At 40.1% G+C, this 13,189-nt stretch overlaps 1 protein-coding gene across 1 annotated transcript in view; it reads left to right on the top strand.

The window, feature by feature from the left end:
- Nucleotides 1–2,772, top strand: part of TAFA4 (TAFA chemokine like family member 4) — a 124,646-nt gene extending 121,874 nt beyond the window's left edge. The window contains exon 5 of the mRNA XM_036870185.1: nt 2,555–2,772. Within this exon, the coding sequence (XP_036726080.1) occupies nt 2,555–2,772 (218 nt within the window). The remainder of the gene's footprint in view (nt 1–2,554) is intronic.
- The last annotated feature ends 10,417 nt before the right edge of the window (nt 2,773–13,189 follow it).

Genomic DNA, 13,189 nt, shown 5'->3' with positions numbered 1-13,189 from the left:
TTGATAAACCTGCTTGGGCAGGGCCCCTCTATGACCTTGGCCCTTTGAAAAGCCCATTTCTCAGCATCACCCTTAGTTTCAGATTTTCTAGAGCAGTGATTTGGTGGGGAAACGCATTATTTTAGGCAGGGCTACTGAATTCAGTTCAGCTCCTTCACGGGCCGATTTCAAGTAAAGGTTTCAGAGTTGACAGTCCCGTGTATCAAAACAGTATGGCAGGAATCCACCTCCAGATGATTTACTGAAACAGAAAGACCTACTGCCTAAGAGGAGATTTAATGGTTGAAGACTCTAATTCAAGCCTTGTGAGTCAATAGTTTCCTCCCCAAATCATCCTCTTTCTGGCTCTGAAAGACTCCATTTTCCACCCAGTTCTTGAGCCAGAAATTTAACTTCTTCCTCATCTCCCCCTGTCCAGTCTATTATTTTTGTCTTTGGGATTGTTACTCCCAAATCCCTCCACGATTCTGTGTCCCCATAGTTACATACCCCGTGAGGTCCGCCATTGTGTCTCATCTGGATGACTGAGGTTGCGGCCTCACATCCGCTCTTGATTCCCTCCCAGTCTGTTCTCCACAGGATGACTCTAGTCGTTTTTGCGAATTGCAGATCTACTAAGCTAGTCACCTCCACATTTTTCAGTGGCTTCTCTGGGTTCCTTAGCTACCCTCTGCTTGTCTGGCCCTAGATAAATAACCTGGCAAACTACCTACCTCCCTTCATTCTTTCTGCTCCAACTGTCTCGGCCTTCTGTTAGTCCTTCTTTCTGTGGCGCCTTTACAGTTGCAAAGGAATGTGCCTTCCGCCTTTCTTTTCTAGTTCACCATTATTTCTTCAGGGAATCCTTCACTGATAGGGTTCACGCTCCCTGTATCTCTGAGCATGGTACTATAGTTACATTTTACAGGGAGTGCTACACTTATTTGCTTCATACTGACAGCTTTCTGTCTAGGAGGAGAGCTGTGAAGTCAGGGTCCCTCGCTGTTTTGCTTACCCAAATCGTCCTGGAGCCAGCTGAATGTCTCCGCAACTATTGCTCGAATGGAGATATTAATAAAACCGGTCATTCTAGGATTCTAATGAGCTAGGCACACTGGAATGGGATGACTGTTTAGTGCTGGTTGCTGTGTCAGCTTTGGCCCCTGAGGAGGTATAACATCTCTTGAAGCGTTTCTCATCTTGCTTACAGTTTCCCCTTTATGAGTATTTGGAATTACTTGCGCTCTCAATCATTTTCAACCCCTGAGGTCAAGAGCAGGTGAGTTCTCCTCCTATGTGTGTACGTGGGGTATTATAATAAACAAGATTTTATAAAGTAAATATTTAAATATGTCATTAATAAAAGATTACCTCTACAACATACGATTATAAAACAAGGTTTTATCACACATTTTAAATGTAGATTTTAGCTGATATTTGTCATACCGCAAATTACCAGTAGTATATAGTAAGTGATTTGATTAGTTCCTTATTATCTAGGTAAAATAATTTCAAAATCAAGACCATTTTAACATTAATTGCAATTATCAAGTAACGTGTCCTTGTTAGTGATAGCATGATAACTAGGGTTAAATGACCTGATCTATGCTTTTATGTCCAGGGCAGTAGAAGCTCGTGGAGCTTGCTGGAGGGGGAAGGAGGTTAGCACTGCCATCCTTTTTTATCAGCTCTTCTTCTAACCAACTCCCCATACACTTTCAATCTGTGTAAACCCAAGTGTGCTTGTTAAGCAAATCCCACCTTAAGATGACTCCACCATCCTTTCCCAATGCGCCCCTTTCAGCCCTTCTTCCCTCACCCCCTCCTAAATCAAAATCTTGGAGTGGCCAAGGAGCCAGGGTCTTAAATCCATCAATCAATCAACGATAAAAAAAAAAAAAAATGTCCTTCAACGTGTTTCTTGTCAACTAGGAAATTACATTTTGCAAGATTATTCTTGTATTGACTCTTACATATAAATATAAAATAAGAACACGAGCACCAGCCAGCTGTGTTCCAGAAATGAATGTGTCTAAGGGGTCCCCTGCTCCAGCAGCTCCCTCTCTATTTATGTGCCGAGAGCGAGGGCAGTTGCAGGAAACAAACCTTGAGGGCCATTTTGGCTCTGTGTGCTGGGGGTTAGAAGTTTGCTCAAGCTACATGCTCCACGGTAGTGACGTTTCATTTAGCACTTGGGAAAGTTGTAGAAGCATAATACAGTTCCCCCAGTCCTCATGATACGTAGCTACTTTTTTTTTTTTTTTAAAGTGATACAGCACAGGAGGATAATCTCTAAGTCATAAAACTTTGTTTCCTTTATTAATCCAAGTCAGTGTGACTTGAACTATATAAAACATTTTACGTCTTTTATGGAGCTTCTGTACATAGAGTGACTTCATTTGTGGAGCTGTGACTGGCTTCAGTGAAGAGCTTGGTACTCACAGAAGCTGTACCTTAACATCGACACTGGACCTTACACCCCAGGTGAGACAGCAGTCCTATAAAGGTAGAACAATTACCTCCCTCGAGGGGGGTATTAACTATATAACCAAATAGTCTCCATTGTCCTTAACAGTTGATGCACAGCAGTATCAAAACACAGAAAGCCTAAAAAATCAGATTATCTGCAGTAAGCCATCTCGGCCCGAATTTTATATTCCACTTAAGTGCAAATGTGACAAAGTTAGCAGTCAACTTGAGATATTAACAGCCTTAGATGAAGATGATAGGAATGCGAGAGGAGACAATTCCCTAACCAGGGAGGTTGGCATTGAGTTCATTCCGCTGGTATAGTTTTCAGTATCCCCAGAGAGGGGGCAGCTACTGCTTTGTGGGAAAATATAACTGACTCTCTGTCATCCTGCCTCAATTTTCCTTAATTCACTCCTGAGTTTTATTACCTCCACCCTGCTAAATGTGCTAAATCATTTCTCCCTATTTGAGTTGCGTTAAGTATTAAGGCTCCTAACACGTGTGCAATGTCCTCTTAGCACCAAAGGCAATGACTTGCCCGGGCTTTTTGTCGTTTGCAAATGTAAGCAATTCACATTGAATTTTGAAAAGTTTTAGATTTTTAAATGTTCCTGATTTTAAACCGTCTACTAAGAGTGAAGTGGTATGTGTTTAGAGCAGTAATTCTCAATGAGGGGCAAGTGTGCCCTCAAGGGGACATTTGGCAACGTCTGAGGACATTTTTAGTTGTCACACATCGGGGAGGGGGATTGCCATGGGCATCTTGTGTGGGTAGAGGCCAGAGATACTGCTCAACACCCTAAAATGCACAGCACGGTGCCCACAACAAAGAGTTATATAGCCCCACACGGCAGTGGTGCTGAGGTTGAAAAACTGTGCTTTCTAGAATAGGGTCGTTTTCTTTAGTAGCTGTTTGTAAGCGTCCTACCTGATTCTTTCTTACTTCCTTTTGTTCTTCAAAGTTTCTATTACGTGTCCAGTTGTTTTGTTTCCAATATTTCGTACTGGAAAACCTAGAGGTAGGAGGTAAGAAATTAAACAACAGGCTTTCTCTTCAAAACCTCCCTCACCCTCAACATCTAAGATGACCAACGTCCTTCTAGTATCTTCCTCACATGACTCAAATCGATACCTTTTTCCTCTGTCTGTCTCTTGGACTACTGCGACGGGTCATCCTCTCTACCACAATGTTAAATTACTTAATGGTATCAGTGGCTACAGGAAAATCATCATGGGAACTTGTCAAAAACAAACTATTTTGAGCCTCATTATAGGATGTTTCTGGATGGGGCTTAAAAAACCATACTTTGAAGAAATTGTTCTTAGGGTGATTCTGACGAGCAAGCAGTATGCCAGGATCCCTAGTTTTCTGAGCTCCCCACCTGCTCTCTGTTCTTGCCTTTAACTGGCCTTTACTCTGCTTTCTGTGCCACCAGGGTAAACTCCCCGCCCAGGTTCCTCCCTGGTGAGAGACCAGCGATAGATTCCCCTTGGTAACTGGTAGAAAATATAGAGTATAAGCATCTTGGGATGGGCTTTCATGGCCACTCACCAAATAGGCCATGTATTTCCATACCCCATGGCCTTCCTCCTCATCTCCTCCCACTTCTAAAATTTTACCTGTCTTTCAAGGTCTAGCCGAGATGACTCCTTTATCCTGAACTCTTATCTTCTCTGATCCCAAGAGCCAGAGCCTGAACTCCTCAGGGTACCTGTCACATGAGACTGGAGCTAATAGCGACACAATAGCAACTGTTTATCCACCAAAATTACAACGAACGTTCCATATACAATCAGCACAAGTATTTTAAAAGAAACTAAATCGGAATGTATCAATGGCTTATCATCCGACCTTCAGTGCAGAGAGGCTCCAGAACAAGCTGGGCATGGAGAATGAGCTTCCTCTCAAATAAGATGCTTTTGAGAATTACATCCTAGATGTAGATTGATAGTTGGCTGGCTATAAACATGGTTGGGTTTTAAATAGATGCATGAAAGAAGGATCCAGAAAGAGCTAACATGACAAGAGCCACCATTTCCTGAGCAGTAACCTCATGTGCTTCTCATTCCCTTTTCACTACAACTGAAGGGGGCCGATGCTACTGTCCTCCACTTAGCAGATGAAGAAGCAGCTTAGGCGGAGAGAGAGTCCCTCCCAGCTCAGAAAATGACCAGCTTCATCATCTGGTCGCTCAGGCCAAAGACCTTGGAGTTGTCCTTGCTTCCTCTTTCTCTTACACCCTTTATTTGTCACAAACCCTGCCGCCTTCCTCTTTTATCACTTCAGCCAAAGGGATCCCTTTAAGTGGATAGCCTGGCCCTGCCTCCCTTGTCTCATCTTTCCGCCTCAGTCAGAAAAAGGCCGAAGTCCTTGCATTGGCCCTTGCATTTACCTCTCCCTGGAAAGTTCTTCCCGCAGAGTCAGGGCTGGCTCCTTTCCATCAAGTACCTCCATAAATACCTCCTTCCCTGACAACCCTCTATGAAACACTAGGCTTCTCCCCTCCCTGCCCCAGTATTGGTCTCCAGAGTATTGCTTTACTTTCCTCCATAGCTCATATCACCTGCTGACATACTACTTACCTATTTGTCCAGCCCTTTCCCTCTAGAATAGGAATTGGCAAGCGATGTCTTGCAAACCAGATGCAGCCTTTAGCTCACAGGCCATTAGCAACAACAACAAAAAACAGAGGAAGAAGGAGCTTTACGTTTTAAATGGTTGGGAAAAAAAAAGCCAAAGGAATATATTTTATAACACATGAGAATTATATGAAATCCACATTTCGACATCCATAAGTAAAGTATTGTTGGGATAAAGCAATGCCCATTAATTTATGTATTGTCTCTGGCTGCTTTCGTGGTATAAAGGCAGAGCTGAGAAGTTGTGATAGAGACTATATGGCCTGCAAAATGGAAAATATTTTACTGTTTGGTCTTTTAGAGAAAAAGTATACCAATCCCTGTTCTAACTAAGTTCTATGAGGACAGAGATTTTAATTTTGTTTGCTATATAGTCTTCCCCGGCACAAACAAAAGAGCAATTATAGTGTAGAATACATAAATCAAGGCCGTCTGTCAGTTAAAACATACCTGAGGTTTGAATAAATACCTGATTGGGTCTGAAGCCCAGGCATGATGACTACGTGATCAAATAATATAATTTAAAAGTATTTTGATGGTGTAGACAGGTTAAAGTATTATGTTTTTATTTATGTATTCCCAGCTGTTGTATTGATGATCTAACCTGTACAATTTCTTACATGATGAAATCAAACTATAGAAACTGCAGGCCTGTTGCCTTAGATCCTAAGCCATGATGAGCCTGGGTGCTTAAAAATGGAAGAAACAACACACTTTTTAATGGATGTATGTTTCCAGTAAATACAATAGTTTAATAAAATAACTTACATTAACTTTCTTTTTCAAAAATAGGTTAACAACCTTAAAAAAAAAAAACGAAGAAAGGCAACATTCTGATCTTGACATACACTGATTTAAATCAGCATTCATTTGGACATATTTTTAGCCCCATTAACAAAGCATGCTTAGCATGCATGAGTTAACTTGATGGGCAATGAATGTACCTAATCTGATGGGATTTTTTATAACTCACCAAGATACAGAGCTAGGGCGCTAATACCATGTTGTAGAAGGCTTTGGGTGTGTTTTTCTTTGCAACCTAAAAGCAAGACAAGTAAAGAAGAATTTGATTTGAACAGCTGATTTGGCGAAGTTGGTTACAGATAAAGATGCCCACTATTAAATTCTATGCATGTGACACAGACAGGGATTTATGGGTCCGGTAACAGGGTTATCTTTGGTGGGTATGGGGTGTTGAATGCTAACTTTTAAAATTCATTTTAGGTAACACGGTAGCAAAGAGAGAGGTGTGCTTCAACCCTGGAGGAGCGACAGGATGCAGCGCTCTCTTGTTTGGACTGCTGTCCTGGACTCTTTGCAGGAAATTGTCTTGGATTTCACCCACATCACATTTGCATATCTGTGCTCTGAAGGGTGGCATTTACTTAACTGTCCCAGCCTTCTCTGCTTCCTGATTTTATTACAGTGAATTATACCTATGGGCTGCCGCACACACAACTGACATCCTATCTGGATTAAAAAGGAACATACCTCCAAGAAACTCTGGAGGAACAAACCAGAGGTTTCAGAATGGATCACCTCTGAAGGAATACCGGGTCTTCAGTTTCTTTCTACATTTACAAAGGAGCACGGACCTGTTTCCGAGGATCTCATTCTCTTCCTCTCTTGAACTTTACTTTAACGCAAGGGCTGAAGGAAGTCTGAAAGGGGTCCAAATGACAAAACATTTTGGCAGAACATTTTGGCATATATAGATTAAAGAACTCTGATTAACTGGTGATGAAAATTTATTTTATAAACCTGGAAGAATAGAAGGACTTATACTGGGGTTGTTGTGTGTGCAGTTGTATTATTGCTTTTGACGATCTAAAATCTTTGCATTAGAGGTTCTATTGGCAAGTTAGCAGAAATAAAATGCTCCCATTTTAACTTCTGTGCACCGTTTTACCGAGCACGAAGGAAGGGTATCAATTCCAATATTTTATAACCAAAGCTCTATCAATCATGACATATCCACAACAGAAAGAAAACCTGTTGGGATTTTTATGGCTGCAGTGTAGTCAGAGAGGTAAATCAATCATTGAAAATATAAAACAGTTTCTGTTTAGATCAAGGGTGATTTCTTAGATCCAGTTTATGGCAATTATATTACAGTATTTTGTTAACTCCAAGACAGAAGCCTTTAAATGCAGAATTTTTAGACTGTGATTTATTCCTAGCTCCTTCCCTACTTATGTGTTACTCATCTTCTTTCTTTAAATGTAAGTAAAACCTGAGTCATTTTTTTCTTGGTTTAATGATTTTGCAGCAGACGTGTCCCCACATATTCGCAGATGCTGTCATGCAGAAACATATTACAGATGAAAAGTAAGTGACCCAGATTTTAAATGCATAATGTTATTAAAACACATACCATTATAATAATATGGCATACATTTTATATACTAAGAAATGCCAAAAACATACTTTCTGCGCTGTTGATTATCTGTGTCCTTTCACAGTTACAGGGGAAAATAATACTATCATATTGTTTGTAGCAGTAACAATTACATCTATTTGATTTTATTCTTGCAGAAGGAATGGGATGAGGTGATAGCTATTTGTTTGAATTTGACTGACTAGACGCTGACCAGAATTGTCACTCTCATGTTAGTAAGTAAAAAATTCATTTTACTGATGGTGTATGGCGTATATACGTTTCTGTGATTATTTTATGCCTTAAGACTTGGTGTTAACATTCTTAGGCTTGCAAATTTTTATTATAAATGTGAAAAACAACTTTACACAAAGTTTCATGTTGGGGATGTTTACTATGGCAAACTTGGCATTTATATATAGATTACTACTTAGTTTCTTCTCCCAAACCTATCTAGCAGTAAGGAGAATTTAAAATGTAGGAAGATTTTATTAAGTTGAGGCACATTCATGATGTTCTACGTGTATTCTGCTGCCTTTAGTGTATAAGACCTTCCGCTGTAAGAAAGCGAGTTAAAAAAGATTTTATGGCACAAGAAATAATGTCTTAGTTTTTCAGCCACACATCTGATCTTGTACCCCAAATAAGATAAAGTAAAAATGACACTGCCTCACCGTGAGGTTCGTTTCTAGGATATAAACTACTACCAGGGAATAAATAGTCCATTTGGGAAAATGGCAGGTATCAAAGCTGCCATTTCATCCATTATTGCTTCCAAGTGTTCTTTTTACCTAGTTCGCAAGTTAGCCCTGAAATGGGGCTTTCTTTGAGAAGCATTTTAATGTTATCATTCCTTTTCTTTTCCTGTAGGGGAGTAGATAGGAGACTTTCCTGTATTTTTACAAAATTTAAAGCAAAGATACCAAAGGAGGATATCAGCCATGTCAGGCTCAGGCCCTCTGATTGTGGCACATGTGGTCTCAATACCCGAGAGACATTCAATTCTTATATCTTAGAACTTTCAGCTGCCCAGCTAGGCTGGTCTCTCCAAAGGAACCTGCGACCTCCTTGATTTTTTAGAGAACTCTCTCAGGTTCCGACCTGCTGCTCTAAAACATATATACCCTTTTAGCACACGCCCTTGGAAAGGTGGAACTCTGTTCACACTTTAAATTCGACAGCACTTAACAAACCTTCCCAAGACCCCTCGGAGTTGTTGGGGAAATTGTCCACACTTATACACACAAACGTATCTATCTGACCCTTTGTGTACTATACTATTGAATTTCTACTTGAGTTTAAAAGAATAACTGCATTCTTTTTTATTTATTAAAAAAAGACTATTGGAAACCCACAGCCAACATCGTTCCCAGCAGTGAAAAACTGAAAGCATTCCCTCTAAGATCAGGAAAAAGGCAAGGATGTCCATTGTCACCACTTTTATTCAACATAGTTTTGGAAGTCCTTCTTTTTCAGAGAAGAAAAAAATAAAAGGAATCCAAATCAGAAAAGAAGAAGTAAAAGTGTCACTGTTTGCAGATGACATGATACTATACATAGAAAATCCTGAAGATGCTACCAGAAAACTACGAGAGCTCATCAATGAATTCAGTAAAGTTGCAGAATACAAAATTAATACACACAAATCTGTTGCATTTCTGTACACTGTCAATGAAAGATCAGAAAGAGAAATTCAAGAAACAATCTGATTTACCATTGCATCAAAAAGAATAAAATACCTAGGAATAAACCTACCTAAGGAGACAAGAGACCTCTACTCTGAAAGTTATAAGACACTGATGAAAGAAATTGGAGATGACACAAACAGATGGAAGGACATTCCATGTTCTTGGAGTGGAAAAATCAATACTGTGAAAATGACTATACTACTCAAAGCGATTGACAGATTCAGTGCAATCCCTATCAAATTACCAATGGCATTTTTCACAGAATTAGAACAAAAATTCTTCACAATTTGTATGGAAACACAAAAGACTCCAAAAAGCCAAAGCAATCCTGAGAAAGAACAATGGAGCTGGAGAAATTGGACTCCCTGACTTCAGACTATACTACAAAGCTATAGTCATCAAAACGGTATGGTATTAGCACAAAAACAGAAATATAGATCAATGGAACAGGATGAGAAATCCCAGAAATAAACTCATGCACCTATGGTCAATTAATCCACAACAAAGGAGGCAAGAATACGCAATGGAGAAAAGACAGGCGCTTCAATAAGTGGTGCTGGGAAAACGGGACAGCTACATGTAAAAGAAATTAGAACATTGTCTACCACCATCCACAAAAGTAAATGGACCAAAGCCCTAAATGTAAGGCCAGACACTATAAAACTCTTAGAGGAAAACATAGACGGAACAGCCTTTGACATAAATTGCAGCAGTATCTTTCTTGATCCACCTCCTAGAGTAATGAAAATAAAAACAAAAATAAACAAATGGGACCTAATTAAACTTAGAAGCTTTTGCACAGCAAAGGAAACCATAAACAAAACAAAAAGACAACCCACAGGATGGGAGAAAATATTTGCAAACATAGTGACCGATGAGGGATTAATCTCCAAAATATACAAACAGCTCATGCAGCTCTATGTCAAAAAAAAAAAAAAAACCATCAAAAAAGGGGCTGAAGATCTAAACAGACATTTCTCCAAAGAAGACATACAGATGGCCAAAAAGCACATGAAAAGATGCTCAACATCACTAATTATCAGAGACATGCAAATCAAAACTACAATGAAGTATCACCTCACACCAGTCAGAATGGCCATCATCAAAAAGTCTACAAACAATTAATGCTGGAGAGGGTGTGGAGAAAAGGGAACCCTCTTGCACTGTTGGTGGGAATGTAAATTGATAAGCCACTATGGAGAACAGTATGGAGGTTCCTTAAAAAACTGAAAATAGAAGTACCATACGACCCAGCAATCCCACTACTGGGCATATACCCAGAGAAAACCATAATTCAAAAAGAGTCATGTACCAAAATGTTCATTGCAGCTCTATTTACAATAGTCAGGACATGGAAGCAACCTACGTGTCCATCAACAGAGGAATGGATAAAGAAGATATGGTACATATATACAATGAGCTATTAGTCATAAAAAAGAATGAAATACTGCCATTTGCAGCAACATGGAAGGACCTAGAGATGATCATACTAAGTGAAGTAAGTCAGACAGAGAAAGACAAGTATCATATGATATCACTTACAGGTGGAATTTAAAAATTGATACGAATGAACTAATTTGCAAAAGAGAATCAGACTCACAGGCTTAGAAAACAAACTTATGGTTACCAAAGGGGAAAGGTGGGAGGAGGGATAAATTAGGAGGTTGGGATTAACATATATGCACTAATATATACAAAATAGATAATCAAGAAGGACCTACTGTAGAGCACAGGGAACTCTACTCAACACTCTGTAATAACCTATATGGGAAAAGATTCCAAAAAAGAACAGATATCTGTATATATAGAATGGCATCATGTTGCTGCACACCATAAACACACACAACATTATAAATCATCTGTAGTACCCACCCCCAATTAATTAAAAAAAATAAAGACATGCCTACCCTATTCCCCTCAGGCCTCAAAAAACTGGGCGGCTGTCACATCCCTGGAGCCTGAGCAGGCTTGGGGTCTAAGGACTGTCCTGGTTCTAAGGGAACTGGGGAGGATGTGTCAGCAAATGAGCCCCCCTTGGACCTGGAGTGCCTGCTTCCCTCTGGATGGTACCACAATCTCCAGATCCAGATGGGCCCTCCTACAGCTAAAGCAAGCCCAGTGCACGCAAAGGATGGTGGAGCCTCTGGGTTAGATTAGCTTTGAAATGTCCCCAGGTCTCCATGTCTCCTGGTGGTGGGGTTCCCACCCTCCAGCCTCCTTCCTTACAGTCCCCTCACCTGCACAGGACAGCACCTTTGCCACAGCGGTTATGCAGGGTTGGGATTTTCCCCGGGGCAGGGTGGGTGGTGAAAGGCAAGGGGAAAGAAGTAATGAGACACAAGCCCTTGGGTGTGTGTGCTGGCACCTTCAACTCTTAAGTTATAACCCAGGAACGCTAAGGCTCTGGTTGCCTGAGTAACCAGAGTTGGGCATGAAGAAATGCTGCCGCCTTGTGGCCATTTTCCATAACAACAATTTCACACTTCAGAGTCACAAAGCCTGCAGGGCTGTAAAGGACACCTGCGCTCAAGAAATGCCCTGGGGTAGGTAATCCAAGAAGAATTCAAAACAGGGCTGACTTGCAAGAAGCCAATTTCAAGTGGTAAATTTTACTCAAACTATTTTTTTAAAAAAAGCACATGAAAAGATGCTCAACGTCTCTAATTATTAGAGAAATGCAAATCAAAACTACAAATCAGAATGGCCATCATCAAAAAGTCTACAAATAATAACTGCTGGAGAGGGTGTGGAGAAAAGGGAACCCTCCTACACTGTAGGGGAAAATGTAAATTGGTACAGCCACTATGGAGTTTCCTTAAAAAACTAAAAATAGAGCTACCATTTGATCCAGCAGTCCCACTCCTGGGTATATATCCAGGAAAAAACCATAATTCGAAAAGATACATGCACCCCAATGTTCACTGCAGCACTATTTACAATAGCCAAGACATGGAAGCAACCTAAACATCCATCAACAGAGGAATGGGTAAAGAAGATGTGGTGCATATATACGATGGAATACTACTCAGCCATAAAAAAGAAGGAAATAATGTCATTTGCAGCAACATGGATGGACCTAGAGATTATCATACAAAGGGAATTAAGTCAGACAGAGACAGACAAATATTATATGCTATCACTCATATGTGGAAGCTAATTTTTTACAAGTGATACAAATGAACTTACTTACAAAAGAGAAACAGACTTGCAGATATCAGAAACAAACTTACAGTTACCAAAGGGGAAACATGGGGTCGGGGGAGGGATAAATCAGGAGCTTGGGATGAACACATACACCCTACTATACATAAGATAGATAACCAACAGGGACCTACTGTATAGCACAGGGAACTCTACTCAGTATTCTGTAATAACCTGTATTGAGACAAGAATCTAAAAAAAGAATGAATATATATATATATATATATATATATATATATATATATATATATATATATATATGTATAACTGAATCACTTTGCTGTACACCTGAAACTAATGACACTGTAAGTCAACTATACTCCAATAAAATTTTAAATAAAAAACAAAGAACAATTTAAAAAAATACTGTTGGCCTGGGATAAAATGATTAAAAAATTGAACTGCTCATTACTATGACTTAGACTGTAAGCAACTATAAGGTTCCATATACCGCTGTGCACACTGGCAGAACACCAGCCCTTTTCCACGTAATTTTTAGTTAGAGGCTGCATAAGGGCAGATGCATCCCACGTGTATGTTCCACGGATTTTGAAGGTTTCCTGAAGATGCAGTGACACTGAGCCCATATTCTTCCACGTCAATGCTATTGGGTGAAGTGGAGACGGCAGCCCCTTTGATAGGTATGCACAACCCACCCCCCGGTCCAATGCCATGACTACTTGGCCAGCCCCCCTCACTTGAATTTTTGCTCATACTATGGAATTTTGGAAAGAATTTGTTGGTGCACAAGGTTGGGAATTGACTCCTGCCAATACCTGTGGAAACAACCTCACCAAAATGCCTATGTCATAGATAATTTCTCCAAGATTGG

This window comes from Balaenoptera musculus, chromosome 11 (assembly GCF_009873245.2).
Source record: "Balaenoptera musculus isolate JJ_BM4_2016_0621 chromosome 11, mBalMus1.pri.v3, whole genome shotgun sequence".
NCBI classification, from domain to species: domain Eukaryota; kingdom Metazoa; phylum Chordata; class Mammalia; order Artiodactyla; family Balaenopteridae; genus Balaenoptera; species Balaenoptera musculus.
This window is presented reverse-complemented; position numbering and strand designations above follow the sequence as displayed.